Source organism: Zeus faber, assembly GCF_960531495.2.
Source record: "Zeus faber genome assembly, chromosome: 6".
NCBI classification, from domain to species: Eukaryota; Metazoa; Chordata; class Actinopteri; order Zeiformes; family Zeidae; genus Zeus; species Zeus faber.
The window spans coordinates 7,072,064-7,085,586 of record NC_137201.1 but is presented as its reverse complement, the minus strand read 5'-3'; the positions used below and the strand labels follow the sequence as shown (position 1 = coordinate 7,085,586).

The following is a 13,523-nucleotide window of genomic DNA, read 5'->3' as shown; positions in this document are numbered from 1 at the left end:
GCTATATATAATGAAACAAAGATCTTTTTTTTTTTGTTAGCTTATCACTTGAGCTTATATATTACACCATACTATTTTCCTGCCATTTATACTGACTTGTGTAAATATAATCGAAATGAAACTGCGGAGATAAAAAGCAAATTAAAAGAAAGAGACGGAGGCGGAGGGGGCAGAGCAGTGGTTCTCAACCTGTGGCCCAGGGGGTCCTTCAAGAGGTTCCAGGGGGTACCCAGCAAAACAATTAATCCCCTGCCCAAAGTAAAACCCCACCATTAGGGAATGTACAATAATGATAGTTTTCATCGTGTTATCTACATATATGGAAGTTTGGACCAAATCATTTCTGACACTAAAATAATTGGGATCAGATTGGGATCCCAGAGACCACATCTTACAATATGGGGTCTGTGGCCTAATGCTGATCAAATTGAGGGTCCTTGATGAGAAAAGGATTAAGAACCATTGGAATAGTGTCAATCATCGTCTGGAGATGATGACTAAAGGATACAAGTTATGCTGTTTTTTCGGCAACTGACAGCCCAAATTTTCCCCGTCAGGGTTTTTCGTCCATGTGGACCTGAGGAGCCACGAAAACAATCGTGCCCACCGCACCGAGGAGATCGACCGGGAGCGCTTGATTGTGCGCAGGGGGCAGCCCTTCGCCATCACCGTGCAGTGCTCCAACACCTATTCCCCCAAGCAGGACGTGGCGCTTGCCCTGAACCTGGGTGAGCAGCACATCGCCAGGGTCAAAGTTGAGGATCGAGTTGAATTTACGCAAAATAATTGTTTGATTTCATTGGTTCTATGTCATCTTGTTTCAACTACAATGGAAGGTGTTTGAATGTATGAATGTATGAATGTAGCCAAACCATATATCAGATCTTAGAGGTCATTTTTATTGAGTAGGCCTACAAATAATGCCTCTCTATGTCTGAGGATTAGGGCCTGAAGAAAAAAAAAATTGCCATATGAGAAAAGATATTTGAGTTCTGAGATATAACTCAGAATTCTGACTTACATAAAGATGAGATAAGATAGCACTTTATTGATACACCATAGGGGAAATTCAGGTGTCGCTGCAGCTCAATGGGGAACATGAAGTACAGAGTGAGAAGATAAGCACAAAATTCACAATATATACATAAAAAAAATGTAAAGGCTAATAATAAGTAGTAAACAGCTCAATGAGTACAATAAAATATATAATAATAATAACATCAGAATTCTGCGATTAAAGTCAGAATTAATGTCAGAATTTCAGACTATTATTCAGATAATTCTGACATTAGTATTGTGACTTAAAACCCAGAATTCTGAGATTGAAGTAAGAATTCTGACAAATCAGAATTATGAGATTAAACTCAGAATTCTGGCTTAAACTTTAAAATTCTAAACCGAGACTTCTGACTGAAATTTCTTAAAAAAAAATATCCATCCCCATTCCGGCCAACCCCGTGTTTCTGTGTTCCACCAGATAAGAACAACCAGGTCATGATCCGGGCGCAGCGCGAGCGGGGGGCGAGCGGAGAGTGGTGGTTCAGCCAGCAGTGGCTGCAGGGAGAGATCCTGCTGAACCTGCACAGCCCCGCCGACGCCCCCGTGGGCCAGTACTGCCTGGCCGTGCTGGCCATGTCGCCAGACGGACACGTCCTGGAGAAGACGCAACTCAACAAGTTCTACCTGCTGTTCAACCCCTGGTGCAAAGGTGAGGGCAAGACGGAGAGTCAGAGCCATTAGTGTTAGGATTAGCGGTTAGGGTTAGGATTACCCTGGAGATGGAGCAACACCTCCAGTCGCAAAACACAAAAAGATGGAAAGACTAAATCGTCTTGTGCCTGTTTTAAAAGGAGTCTAAATTACGCCTGGAAATTTTTGAGATGTTCTATGATTTGTTATTTGCTGTTCATTGCTCACAGGCGTCTTGTGTGTGTGTGTGTGTGTGTGTGTGTGTGTGCGCGCGCGCGCGTGTGTGCGCGTGTGTGTGTGTGTGTGTTCTAGCCGATGCTGTTTACCTCCCTGACGAGCATCACATCCAGGAGTACGTTATGAATGAGGATGGGAGCATTTACACTGGGACCCAGCACAGCATCCACAGCCTGCCGTGGAACTTCGGACAGGTAACACACACACACACACACACACACACACACACGTACACACACACACACACACACACACACACACACGCACACACACAACTCTGCGTGAGGAAACATCCTGGCATGTTTGGAGAAGCATCTAGACGGGAGCTGTTAAAATGTTTTCCAGACCACACAGACAGGGCATGTCCCCTTTGCAGACAGCTGTGAGACATAGAGACAGAAAGAAAGACAGCAGCTAGTTGACAGGAACACAGCTTGATAACAACTTGAACTTCAGTAACGTAAAGAAAAAACTGGCACTGCACTGGATCTAATTATTTTGTCCCCCCTCCTCTTTTGCTGTCTCAGTTCGAGGATAATGTGGTGGACATTTGTTTCGAGATCCTGGACAACTCGGCGGCGGCCCGGAAAGACCAAGATAAGGACGTTAAAAACAGATCTGACCCTGTCTACGTCAGCAGGACCGTCACTGCCATGGTGTGTGTGTGTGTGTGTGTGTGTGTGTGTGTGTGTGTGTGTGGGTGTGTGTGTGTGCGTGTGTGTGCCTGTGTGTGTGTGTGTGTGTGTGTATGTGTGTGTGTGTGTGTGTGTGTGTGTGTGTATGTGCGTGTGTATATGTGTGTGCATCTACTGTGTGTGTGTGTGTGTGTGTGTGTGTGTGTGTGTGTGTGTGTGTGTGTGTGTGTGTGTGTGTGTGTGTCTGTGGCAGAGTGTGGGTCTGGTCTAGATTGTTTCAAACCAATGTATCAGTTTGTTTTGCGTCACTATCGTGTGAAAAGCAGGATCCCACACTGGGAGCAGATGAACTGGTCACCTGGTGTCACGGCCATCAAATAATATGGAATCATGATTCATCGCATTTTTAAGCTGACTCCAATTTGACTCATGAGAAAAAAAAAATATTCAAAAAGCAGTGCATTGAGACATAGCAATATTATGGTTTCATCACTGAGAATAGAATAACATAATAATCGTTATTATAATGTATTTAATGCAAATTTCAAACAAGCCAACATCGTTCTCCTGCACTGAGCCGGTCCAGACAAACAAGCCAGTTTACATGAAATGCTATTTTAAAACATGGAAGACAGTAATATTCATTGAGCTAAAGACCCCTTGCAATTCCCAGGCAGGCCCCTAGTGGGCCGCGGACCCCAGTTTGGGAACCCCTTGGATATAAAACTAAGTCTGCGTAACATGAAGCGTCTCATATTTAAACCTTTGTATTTTGATGGTTGATTAAAAACTATTGTCGTCAAAGAGTATTTACACTTATGAAAACGGCTTAAGTGTGTGTAACAGTCACTCAAATAACAACTCAAATACAGCTTTTATTTTAGAATTACAGATGGTTCAAATGGTCAAACGAGGAAAATGTGTAAATGTCGCCAAAAAAAAAAAAAGTACTGTGTTAACACGTTATTACCGCCTTATTAGCGTGTTTACTTTGACCGCCCTACCTGGTACATCGTCATGGTGCAAAGGCTTTCCAGACAAGTCAAGTCAAGTTTTCTCTCCTCCTCGTTTACCAGGTGAACTCTGCAGACGACGACGGCGTCCTGCGTGGGAACTGGCAGCCGGGGCCATACTTGGCCGGGGTGGCGCCCACCCACTGGACGGGCAGCGTGCCCATCCTGCAGCGCTGGAGCCAGTCCGGGAAGAAGGAGGTCAAATATGGCCAGTGCTGGGTGTTTGCTGGGGTGGCCTGCACGGGTAAGAGCACACACATTGCGACACACACACGCGCATACACACACACACACGCACACGCACGGACACAGTAGTTGTCAGCCGGTCATTACAAAAGAATACCCCTGAAACAACAGAAACAGAAAATAACAACAGCAGCAACAACAGCCACAGAAACAACAACAATGTTGCAGCAGCAACATGGACACCAGCATCTACGTACACGCAAAGGCGTCTCCGGAACCGCAAGTGGTAGCTCTCACTGGAACTAGAAAGGTCACTCAGGTTAGAGATGGTTAAGTCGAGGTATACGGTTAACAGCAGCAACGACAACACCAGTTAAGGTATAAGGTTAGCGGCAACAGCAGCAACAAAAACAGCAACAGCAACAGCGCACAAGGGAAGACGTCAGCGGGACCGGAAGTGGTAGCTCTCACCGGAACCGGAAATCTCCTCATCTGTCTTGAGTCAACAGTGTGTACCATCTCATCTCAACGAAGTAAAGCACAGCAAAGACATCACCAGGACCGGGAGTGGTAGCCCTCACCGGAAACAGAAATTTCAACTGTGTGCACCATCTCATCTTAATCCATTCACTTTGGTTAATGGGCGTCCCTAGGTAGTGGGTCAAGTTTTCAATCAGACCTCGGGGAGGGAGATCCTTTTCACTCTCTCTCTCCGAAAACACACCCTTCTTATGATCCTCTCACTGTAATATCACAACCGCAGCAGCAACATCAAAAAGCAACAGCAAAAAAGACAACGGACACGGACACGCAAAGACGTCACCGGAACCGGAAGTGGGAGCTCTCACAGGAACCGGGTCACTCAGGTTATAGACAGTTCTGTTGATGTATAAGGTTAGAGGTGTTTACGTTAGGGTATAGGGTTAGAAATGCTTAATTTTAGCCATAAGGTAAGCGAGGGTGAAGTTTAGGTGTAAGGTTAGCAGCAGCCAAAGCACCAGCACCAGTAACAAAGACAGACAGACAGACAGACAGACAGACAGACAGACAGACAGACGTCAGTCAGTCAGTTATAGACTGTAGAAAACAGCAAGGTTTTTAACCTGCTTTTAAAAGTATTCAGTGTGGGGGCCTCTCAGGTCCCTTGGTAGGGTGTTCCATTTACTTGGGGCATAAATACAGAAAGCAGCTTGTTCTGCTTTAGAGTTGGTACGAGGAATAGTGAAAAGACCACTGCCTGCGGACCTGAGAGTTCTTGCTGGTTCGTGTATAATTAGCATTTATTTTATATACTGAGGTGCAAGGGCATTTATAGCTTTATATACAAGTAGCGCTTGTACATCAGACTTCATTCCATTTCATCCTCACATTGCGTCCTTTTTTGGCTTTGCCCACGTAGAAAAATTAGAAACGACAACCAGAAATGGTTGAAAATATATCAAAATGCTCATTCGCTCTGCTGAGAAAACACAGGGAAAATGTGAGAAACTCTAGTTAATTCTTAAAACAAATGTGGTCAAAAAAGTGCACAAGCCTCCTGAAATTAATGGTTGTCACAAAATAAATTATAATAAATATTAAATAATATGAATACATAAATACATTTGACATTTTTTAAATATTTATTAAAATAACATAAAATACATAAACACATAGCTATAACAAATTAAGCAATTAATCAATCAATAAATACACATACAAACAAACTAACACTGGGGTGGGGTGGAACAGACGGAAGTACACACAAGGCAGAAAACAACCTTACATCACGGGGACTGATGTGTCCGTTCACAGTGCTGCGCTGCCTGGGGATTCCAACCCGCTGCATCACCAATTTTGTATCCGCCCACGACGTCGATGGCAATCTCTCCGTGGACGTGCTATTTAACGAAAGAATGGAGAGGATGAGGGGAGATGACAGCAGCTGGTAGGACCCTAACACGCGCGCACACACACACACACACACACACACACACACACACACACAGGTCATATTATTACTTTATATTATAATATTATTTCCTCTTTTGACTCCACCCCTTTCCTCTCCCCCAATTGTGGTCTGAAGGAACTTCCATTGTTGGGTGGAGTCCTGGATGAGGAGGGATGACCTGCCCAAAGGAAACGATGGCTGGCAGGTCCTGGACCCCACCCCTCAGGAACGCAGTGAAGGTACAGCGCTCCACCCCTCCTGGAAGAAGTCCCAGATTCTTTCTCTTGGTGATCTCCTCCACCCCGACTCTCTGTAGTTTGTTTTCCGTAGTTTGATCTCTCGTCAACTGGCTCGTCTTTGTTCTTCCTTGACCTGTCTGCCATTTGTGTTCGTAACGCCCATCCTGTTCAACCTTAAACCCTCCCACTTGTTTTTCACTTGTTTGGTGTAATGACCTCACGTGCTATGACACCCCCCAAAAAGTGGCCTCTGATCATTTACGGCAGTGGTTTCTCAATTGGTGGCCCGGGGACCCCCAGGGGGGTCCTTGGAGAGGTTTCAATGGGTCCCGGAAAAATGAAACGTCCTCGTTAACATCTTTACAGAACGTACAATAATAACTGTGTTAATCCAAGTTCCACTGTTATCTCTCTAACTAGAGCTTAGACATGTTGTAATGGGGTCCCAGAGACCAAAGCGTATCATATGGGGTCCCGCGGGGGTCCTAATGCGTATCAAATGGAGGGATCTCTCTATAAAAAACACTAGGAATCACTGATCTAAGGGTTTTGCCCACCCTCCAGGTGTGTATTGCTGTGGCCCGTGTCCCGTGAAGGCCATAAAAGAAGGCAACCTGAACCTGAAGTACGACGCCCCGTTTGTCTTCGCCGAGGTGAACGCTGACGTCGTCCAGTGGATGGTCCTAGCGGACGGCCAGCGGCGCCAGGTACGTTTCAGCTGAAACGTTTGTGATGGAATGGAATCCCAGACGACGCATGCGATGAGGACCTACCTGTTTGCTAATGTTGAATGTTCGCATTGTTGTCGATCACGACGTCTACAGATCAGGTCGGTAGCGGACTTTGTGGGTGTGAACATCAGCACCAAAAGTGTCGACGGCTACCAGAGAGAAGACGTCACTCTGGAATACAAGTACCCCGAAGGTCGGTTGTAGAAAGAGTGAAGTCGGCTTGAACATGTTTGTGCGAAGTCATGTCCACACTGTTTTTGAACAAATTGGAAGAAATTCCAACAAAAGGGCAAACAATAACTCTATCTGGTTGCTTCTTTACTTGATTTTAACCAATTTACTGTATGCCCCTTTGGGTCCAATGACACTGTAGTCTATTAGGGAGGTTTGTTGCTGGCGTGTAGACTACATATCAGTTACCCATTCATCAATTAGTCGTTTGTTGATGGGAAACCATTCTAAGCATCTAATCTTGACAAGTGACATGCATTTATGCTTACAAATTAAAGCTGCAAAGCATCCAATTTGAATCGAGCCCCAATGTATGTCATCTTAATGGCAGTTACACTGGGCTTCGTAGCTTAGCCATAGCTATCCGATTGGCTGTACAGCCATGAAATGACTAGGTAGGAATGAATGGGAATGTTAAAGAAACAGAAGTTGCTACAGGAGACAAAAATAGAGTTAAATGACATTGCACATTAACAAATATGGCCTTAGAATTGACTTTATATATATTTTTTAACCCTACTGTTAACCTACATGCAGGCTGGTACCCTATCAGACTTCCATAAAGACGGTCCACATACCCTTTGTTTGAATCAGGTTAAATGGTTACAAACGGACGACTGTACTCCACAGGTACGAGGAGAGAGCGGGAGGTGTATGAGAAGGCCGGACGTAGTGTCTCACGGCCAAACACCATTGCGTCGGAGCCAGGACTTGTGCTGCTGAAGATCAAGCACGCCACGCCTGTGTTCGGCACGGACTTTGACATCGTCTTCGAGGCATGTTGCGGCGCAGGACTTCAGTAAATTGTCACAGGCTGTCGTGGTTCATTCGTGCCAATCTGTCCCCGTCCGTCCACATCCCCAGTTGGAGAACGTCGGAGGCCAAGATGTCAGCGCCACCTTGACCATGCTGTGCCAGGCCATCACATACAACGCCGTCCCACAGGGGGAGTGCCAGAGGCGCACGGCCAATGTCGTCGTGCCGGCTCACGAAGGTGAGCAATTTCCGCCCAAGAACGAAGTCCTGAGGGAGATTCCTCCCACGTTGACTTGGCGGAGGGGTCGCAACGATGAAAATGAAAATGATGCCATTGTTCTCTTTGTCCTATCCCCCTCCACATCTATGCCCAGTCCACAGGGAGGTGCTGCACCTTCGCTACAAACAGTACGCAACATGCATCACCGAGCACCACGTCATCAAGGTGACCGGCATGGTGGAGGTTTCGGGGGAGAATGAGCCGATCCTGGAAACGCTCACCATCCAGCTGGTCATGCCCGAGATCGTCGTCCTGGTGGGTGCACACACCCAGTGGGCAGATGTTTAGCCGTGAGAGCTTGCCAGGTGTACCGTGAGCATTTTTCCATATAGGAAATTAGCTCTTGTGTTGCAAAATCAAATTTGCTGTACTATGTACTAGACTGTTCTAATCCATCTATATAATTCCCTCCAGATACCAGGGCGGCCAGTTCTATATCAGCAGACTAGGGCCAAAATCTCTTTCACCAACCCCCTGCCGGTTACACTGAGAGGCGGTGTGTTCACCGTGGAAGGGGCGGGCCTGCTGTTGGCCACAGAGGTCCATGTTCCGTAAGTATCTCACTCGATAAAGAATCTATGTCAGCAACTATTATATTATGGCTTTAATCAGTGGTGGATCAATGGTGATGGTACCATGCTTTCACAGTGATACCATTGTGTATCAAAACCAGTGCTTGAAGTTGGCCAGTACTCACCGTTACACAGTACAGGTACTCCTCACTTAATGACCGAGTTCCCTTCCTAGGACCAGGTCATTAAGCGAATTGGTCGATAAGCAAGGACCCGTGTTATTTCACGGTAAGGGGGCGTGGTGACGCTAGAGTAGTGAATACTGACAGACTGCAGGAACGAGACTGAGACTGAGAACGGTGATGGGCGATGAGTTGCTTGACACTGAGACGCTGTGGTATTATAAGCAGCGGACAATACAGACTGGTCGGAGAGCTGGTTGTTAGTCCGAAAGGTCGTTAGACCGGTAGGTTGTTAAGTGAGGACTACCTGTACCTGCACTTCAACATTTTACTCTTTGGCGTACCGCGACTTTTCCTTGCTCACCGTCACTTCTCACAATCTGCCAAACTGTTCTGCCCTCACTCGCTCAGCACTATGTCACACGTTTGGTTGTAGGTCCATCCAATTGTGTCCAGAGACGTTGCAGTGCAAGTGTAATAAAATCTATGCAAGGGAACGTTGTTCACTGTCAGCGGTGCATGGTGTCAGCCACCATGTTGCGGTGACGTTAGGTCTGTTATTGGGGTAAACGCGGGCGCGGCTCTGAAGTTCCAACATAAATGATTGTTCCTTTACACTTTTCCAAGTTGGAGGTTGGATTTTTCGGAGTACCAGCTTCAATGAAATGCACCACTAGCTGTTCTCCACATGCGCACAGGCCCCTTACTTTTATATATTTATTTATTATAAAGCAGATTTATTGCCCCCCTGCCAATATGTGACAAACGAAAGTACCGGCACTTATTTTTAAACCACTTCAACACTGATCAAAACACTCAAATTCCGTAGCTGTTCCATTCAGTCTTCACTGTAGTAGTGACTCATAATTTAAAGTAAGACTTCATTTTAAAGTAAATGTGTCATTATTGTTTCATTTTGTTGAGAAGGATCCTAAAAGATGGATAGACATGTTTTCATTTCATTTGGTTTCTTATTTTTTAATTCACAGTAAAAAAAATTGCTTACAGACAAATTAAGATAACATAAAATAGAAAAGTGTACACTTTGTCTTTAAAAAAATCTATACAGAATAAATGGAGATAATAATAATAATGTATATATCAATTAATGTGTTTGGATTCTGCAGCTGTGAACTTAATGTGAATAGAATTTGAATTCAGAGGTTTAACTGTTTTTTTTTCACCACCATTGGGAAATGGGACAAAATTACATAATAATAATAATAATAATAATAATATTAATAATAATAATAATAATAATTAGAAGAAGAAGAAGAAGAACAACAACAACAACTGCAAGAACAACAACAACAACAACAACAACAAAAATAAATAGAAATACAAAATAATAAATAAATAGATACAATTAATATAAATAAATATAAAGAAATTCCATTGAAAAGTATCTGGATATGTAAATGCAAATCAGGTTATTTACTAAAATGATGGATCTCTGTAAACATTGCACTTAAAAATATGAATTTCTCCTCCCTCCATCCCCCCCAGGCAGGACATCTCTCCGGGACAGGAGGTGTCCGTCACGGTGTTCTTCACGCCCGTGCGGCCCGGGGTGCGGCGGCTCCTGGTGGACTTCAACTCGGACCTGCTGCGGAACGTGAAGGGAGCCGCCACGATGGTGGTCCGCAAGAAGACCCCCTTCTCTGCATTCAACATCTTTGGTTGAAGGCTTTTTTGATTTTCTGATTTCTTTGGTCCTACACTCACACCCAAAAATATATATAAATTGTTTGGATTCTGCAGCTGTGAACTTAATGTGAATAGAATTTGAATTCAGAGGTTTAACTGGTTTTTCACCACCATTGGGAAATGGGACAAAATTACATAATAATAATAATAATAATAATAATAAATAGTGAGGTAAAAATAAAATTCTACCATAAAATTGATTATTACTGTATGCACAGTGTAATACCAGTGTTGATTGAATTCAAAATGCAAGTGAATGAAGCGCAAAGTTGAATGAATAATAATAATAATAATGTGACCTTTTACTGCCTTATTCCTATGCTATGTGTTATTACTATATATCTTATAATAACAAAAAGTACATTGCCAAAGCAGGCTTATTGATTTAAAAAGCTTTAGATCCATGCACTTGAGTAACATCAAATATTTTTATTGTGGCAAATGAATATTTTGAATGCATTATTGCCTTATTTTTCTGTTATTTACTTCACATAAAAAGTATTTTTTTAACTTTAACCAAGCTTTAATTTGGTGTGGCATTATTTTGATGATGAATTCTAGCAGGACACAGGTATTTACCTATTTATACATTTAAAATTATAAAAATTTAAAAAATGTAGGCCTATGTATCAGATCAATTTATCAACATTGACATCTCCCATAAATTATTTTCAAGGGGAGTGGTTGCATCTTGAAAATATATAGATTTGATTTATATACTGTATTTTTTCTTGGTTTCATTTTGAAATAAAAAACAATTTCACACAGTTGATTTTATTGTTTTTGATTCACATCGTCTTGCTTGAACACATAGAGCAACAGAAATGGATGACAATCAGAATTCAGGCCAAGCAGCTCATTTCCAATATTTCCCAAACTTGCATTTTTTTCTGCCATTACATAACAGCTCAAGTGTAATGGTTGCGTTTTTGTCAAGCGAAATGGTAATGGTTATTGCAAGTTTTCCTGAAAAATTAATCAGAATTGAATTCCTTTTGTTGAACTGAAAATATATAAAACACTACATTCCGATGGATTTGATTCACAAGTTTTAATTAAGTTTAATCCCCCTCCCCATTTCCAGAAATGGGCACAAAATGTACAGATATGCACAAAAAAATACATATTTAGAAGGATTTTGAGGTTCGGGGAATATAAGATACTATACACAGAGAGAAAGACAATACATATCATTATAATGAGATTCTTGTTAGAATGAACAGCGAATGTACATGAAGAATTAACAATCTGCTCATGACAATCACTCATCCCTCCATTCAATCGCCTCAGTGGAACTTCTATCTAATAAAAAAAAAAGATAAAAAGGGGGATGGAGGATGTGATATGTCCACCTGAGTTTTGGGCAACCCAGAGTAAAAGCTCAGAAAATAACACATTTCCACAGCACCGACCGACCACCTATGGCACTGGGCTGGGCTTACATAAAAAATATGTTGATTTAATCATAAAGCACATAAAAGGAAAAAATATATAAATATATGATCTGGGTTATAACTTTAAATCAAACCTAATTTCTACTTAGAAATGAGTAGAAGTAGAAATCGTCCTATTAAAGCATCATGGAGCAGAGCTCTTTGAGAAAAATGCTCTCGTTTCATCGGTGGCTCAGCAAGCATTCCACAGTTTGTGAGCTTCGAAGGTTTTGAGGCTTTCCACTGGTTTCCAGTGGTTCGGTCTGGTTCCAAACGGTAAAGTGTTATTTTCTTTTGTTCAACCTTAGCCCACAATCATCTCAGAGGCGACTTCCGATGGCGTTTGCAAGACAAGGCATGACAGAAAAGCAGAAAAACAAACAAAATAAAACAACCTTAATAATGGTCCTCTTCTTGCGGTTTTCTTTATTTTATCATTTTTTAAATAGACCCAACTAACCCTGTTAGGAAACGTTTGGTTCCTGTCGCCACCTTGCTTAGGTTGCCATGCTGCACTGACATTAGACACACAGCTAATACTGTACAACGATGCAGTTCAAATGCATTCTCTGAATTTATATACAAAAAGGAGAAACACAAGAAGTCAAAGACAGGCTTAGGGGTCGATGAGGCACAATGTTAAGGTTTTCATATTATTACGGACTTTCTATTACGCACTTGCATGACGGCAAGTGGGAAGAGGAGGTTCGGTCAAAACATTAACGACAGTTATATTACAGGGCTTTTCTTTTTTTCCAGAATTCAGACCAAACCCCTGGACATGTTTTCACAACTTTCCGGACCATGGAACCATCCGTCCATCTCTCTGTATCACTGTCAGGAGCCCGGCTAGATATTTAGCATCTTGAGACCCAAGCCAACATTCCGCTTGGCGTTTGGGGACCTGATAGAAGTGAGCCTGCAACCCACCACTGGGTCCAGACACAATATTTTACAAACTGAGGAAAAAAAACCCCAAAAAACTAGACATTAAATCTATCTCTTCCATTCCAAGAAACAAACGTAACCTCGTGAGGAGAAACCTTCTTCGGCCTCGGGTACGTTGATGACCAATGACATTTGTTGGCCAAAAGAGAACTCAGATCCAATCTGTGGATGTAATAGAAACCCGAGAGAAACTCAAAGTTTTGACAAGTGGTCTGGAATTGTTTTGCCACCCACCCCAAAATCTGGATCTTTGCCTTTTTCCGAATAAAAACATTTCCTGCATTTGGAGTTTCTCTTCCGTATTGAAGTGGGTGTAGTTAAACATCATGGGGGATATGTTGACGTTTTTGGTGGTGACTTTTCATCATTATTCGGTGGAAAACCTGGGTTCCAGAAAGCAAAAATTCCACTCCGGGAATTTGAGCCAACCACATGGATTTGGCTCATTAGCCTCAACACAGAGGTGCAACTAAGGCTCAGTGCAAGGCTGGAGCAAAAACACGGCAGGACGGGTTTTTACGTTTCTGGACCTGGAATTTTCAGCCTCTTCTTTTCGTCGGAAAGAACTTATGAGAGAGCGCAGAGATTCAATGTGGGTATTTGACATAAGGAAATAAAATAAAATGACATCACACACACGTTTCTTTTAGGCATATGAGCATAGGTTTTGGAAAATTCAAGTGTTAAGACTTAACCAAGATTCGAAGTTTCTCGGGTAGGTTTCATAGACTTGGAATTGATTTGAGAATATCAATATTGGTTTTTCATTGTGGCTTGTTTGTAAAATATCGACGTTTGGTGTCAGCATTTT

General features: G+C 42.8%; 1 protein-coding gene across 1 annotated transcript in view; it reads left to right on the top strand.

The window, feature by feature from the left end:
- The window catches only part of tgm2l (transglutaminase 2, like), a gene marked incomplete at both ends in the record, with an annotated part of 23,306 nt that extends 12,998 nt beyond the window's left edge, over nucleotides 1-10,308 (top strand). The window contains 14 exons of the mRNA XM_080002372.1: nucleotides 558-728; nucleotides 1,478-1,708; nucleotides 2,002-2,120; nucleotides 2,454-2,582; nucleotides 3,638-3,818; nucleotides 5,555-5,687; nucleotides 5,829-5,932; nucleotides 6,497-6,639; nucleotides 6,757-6,863; nucleotides 7,532-7,670; nucleotides 7,759-7,888; nucleotides 8,025-8,185; nucleotides 8,345-8,481; nucleotides 10,131-10,308. Coding sequence (XP_079858498.1) covers nucleotides 558-728; nucleotides 1,478-1,708; nucleotides 2,002-2,120; nucleotides 2,454-2,582; nucleotides 3,638-3,818; nucleotides 5,555-5,687; nucleotides 5,829-5,932; nucleotides 6,497-6,639; nucleotides 6,757-6,863; nucleotides 7,532-7,670; nucleotides 7,759-7,888; nucleotides 8,025-8,185; nucleotides 8,345-8,481; nucleotides 10,131-10,308 — 2,063 coding nt within the window. The remainder of the gene's footprint in view (nucleotides 1-557; nucleotides 729-1,477; nucleotides 1,709-2,001; nucleotides 2,121-2,453; nucleotides 2,583-3,637; nucleotides 3,819-5,554; nucleotides 5,688-5,828; nucleotides 5,933-6,496; nucleotides 6,640-6,756; nucleotides 6,864-7,531; nucleotides 7,671-7,758; nucleotides 7,889-8,024; nucleotides 8,186-8,344; nucleotides 8,482-10,130) is intronic.
- Between the last annotated feature and the right edge of the window lie 3,215 nt (nucleotides 10,309-13,523).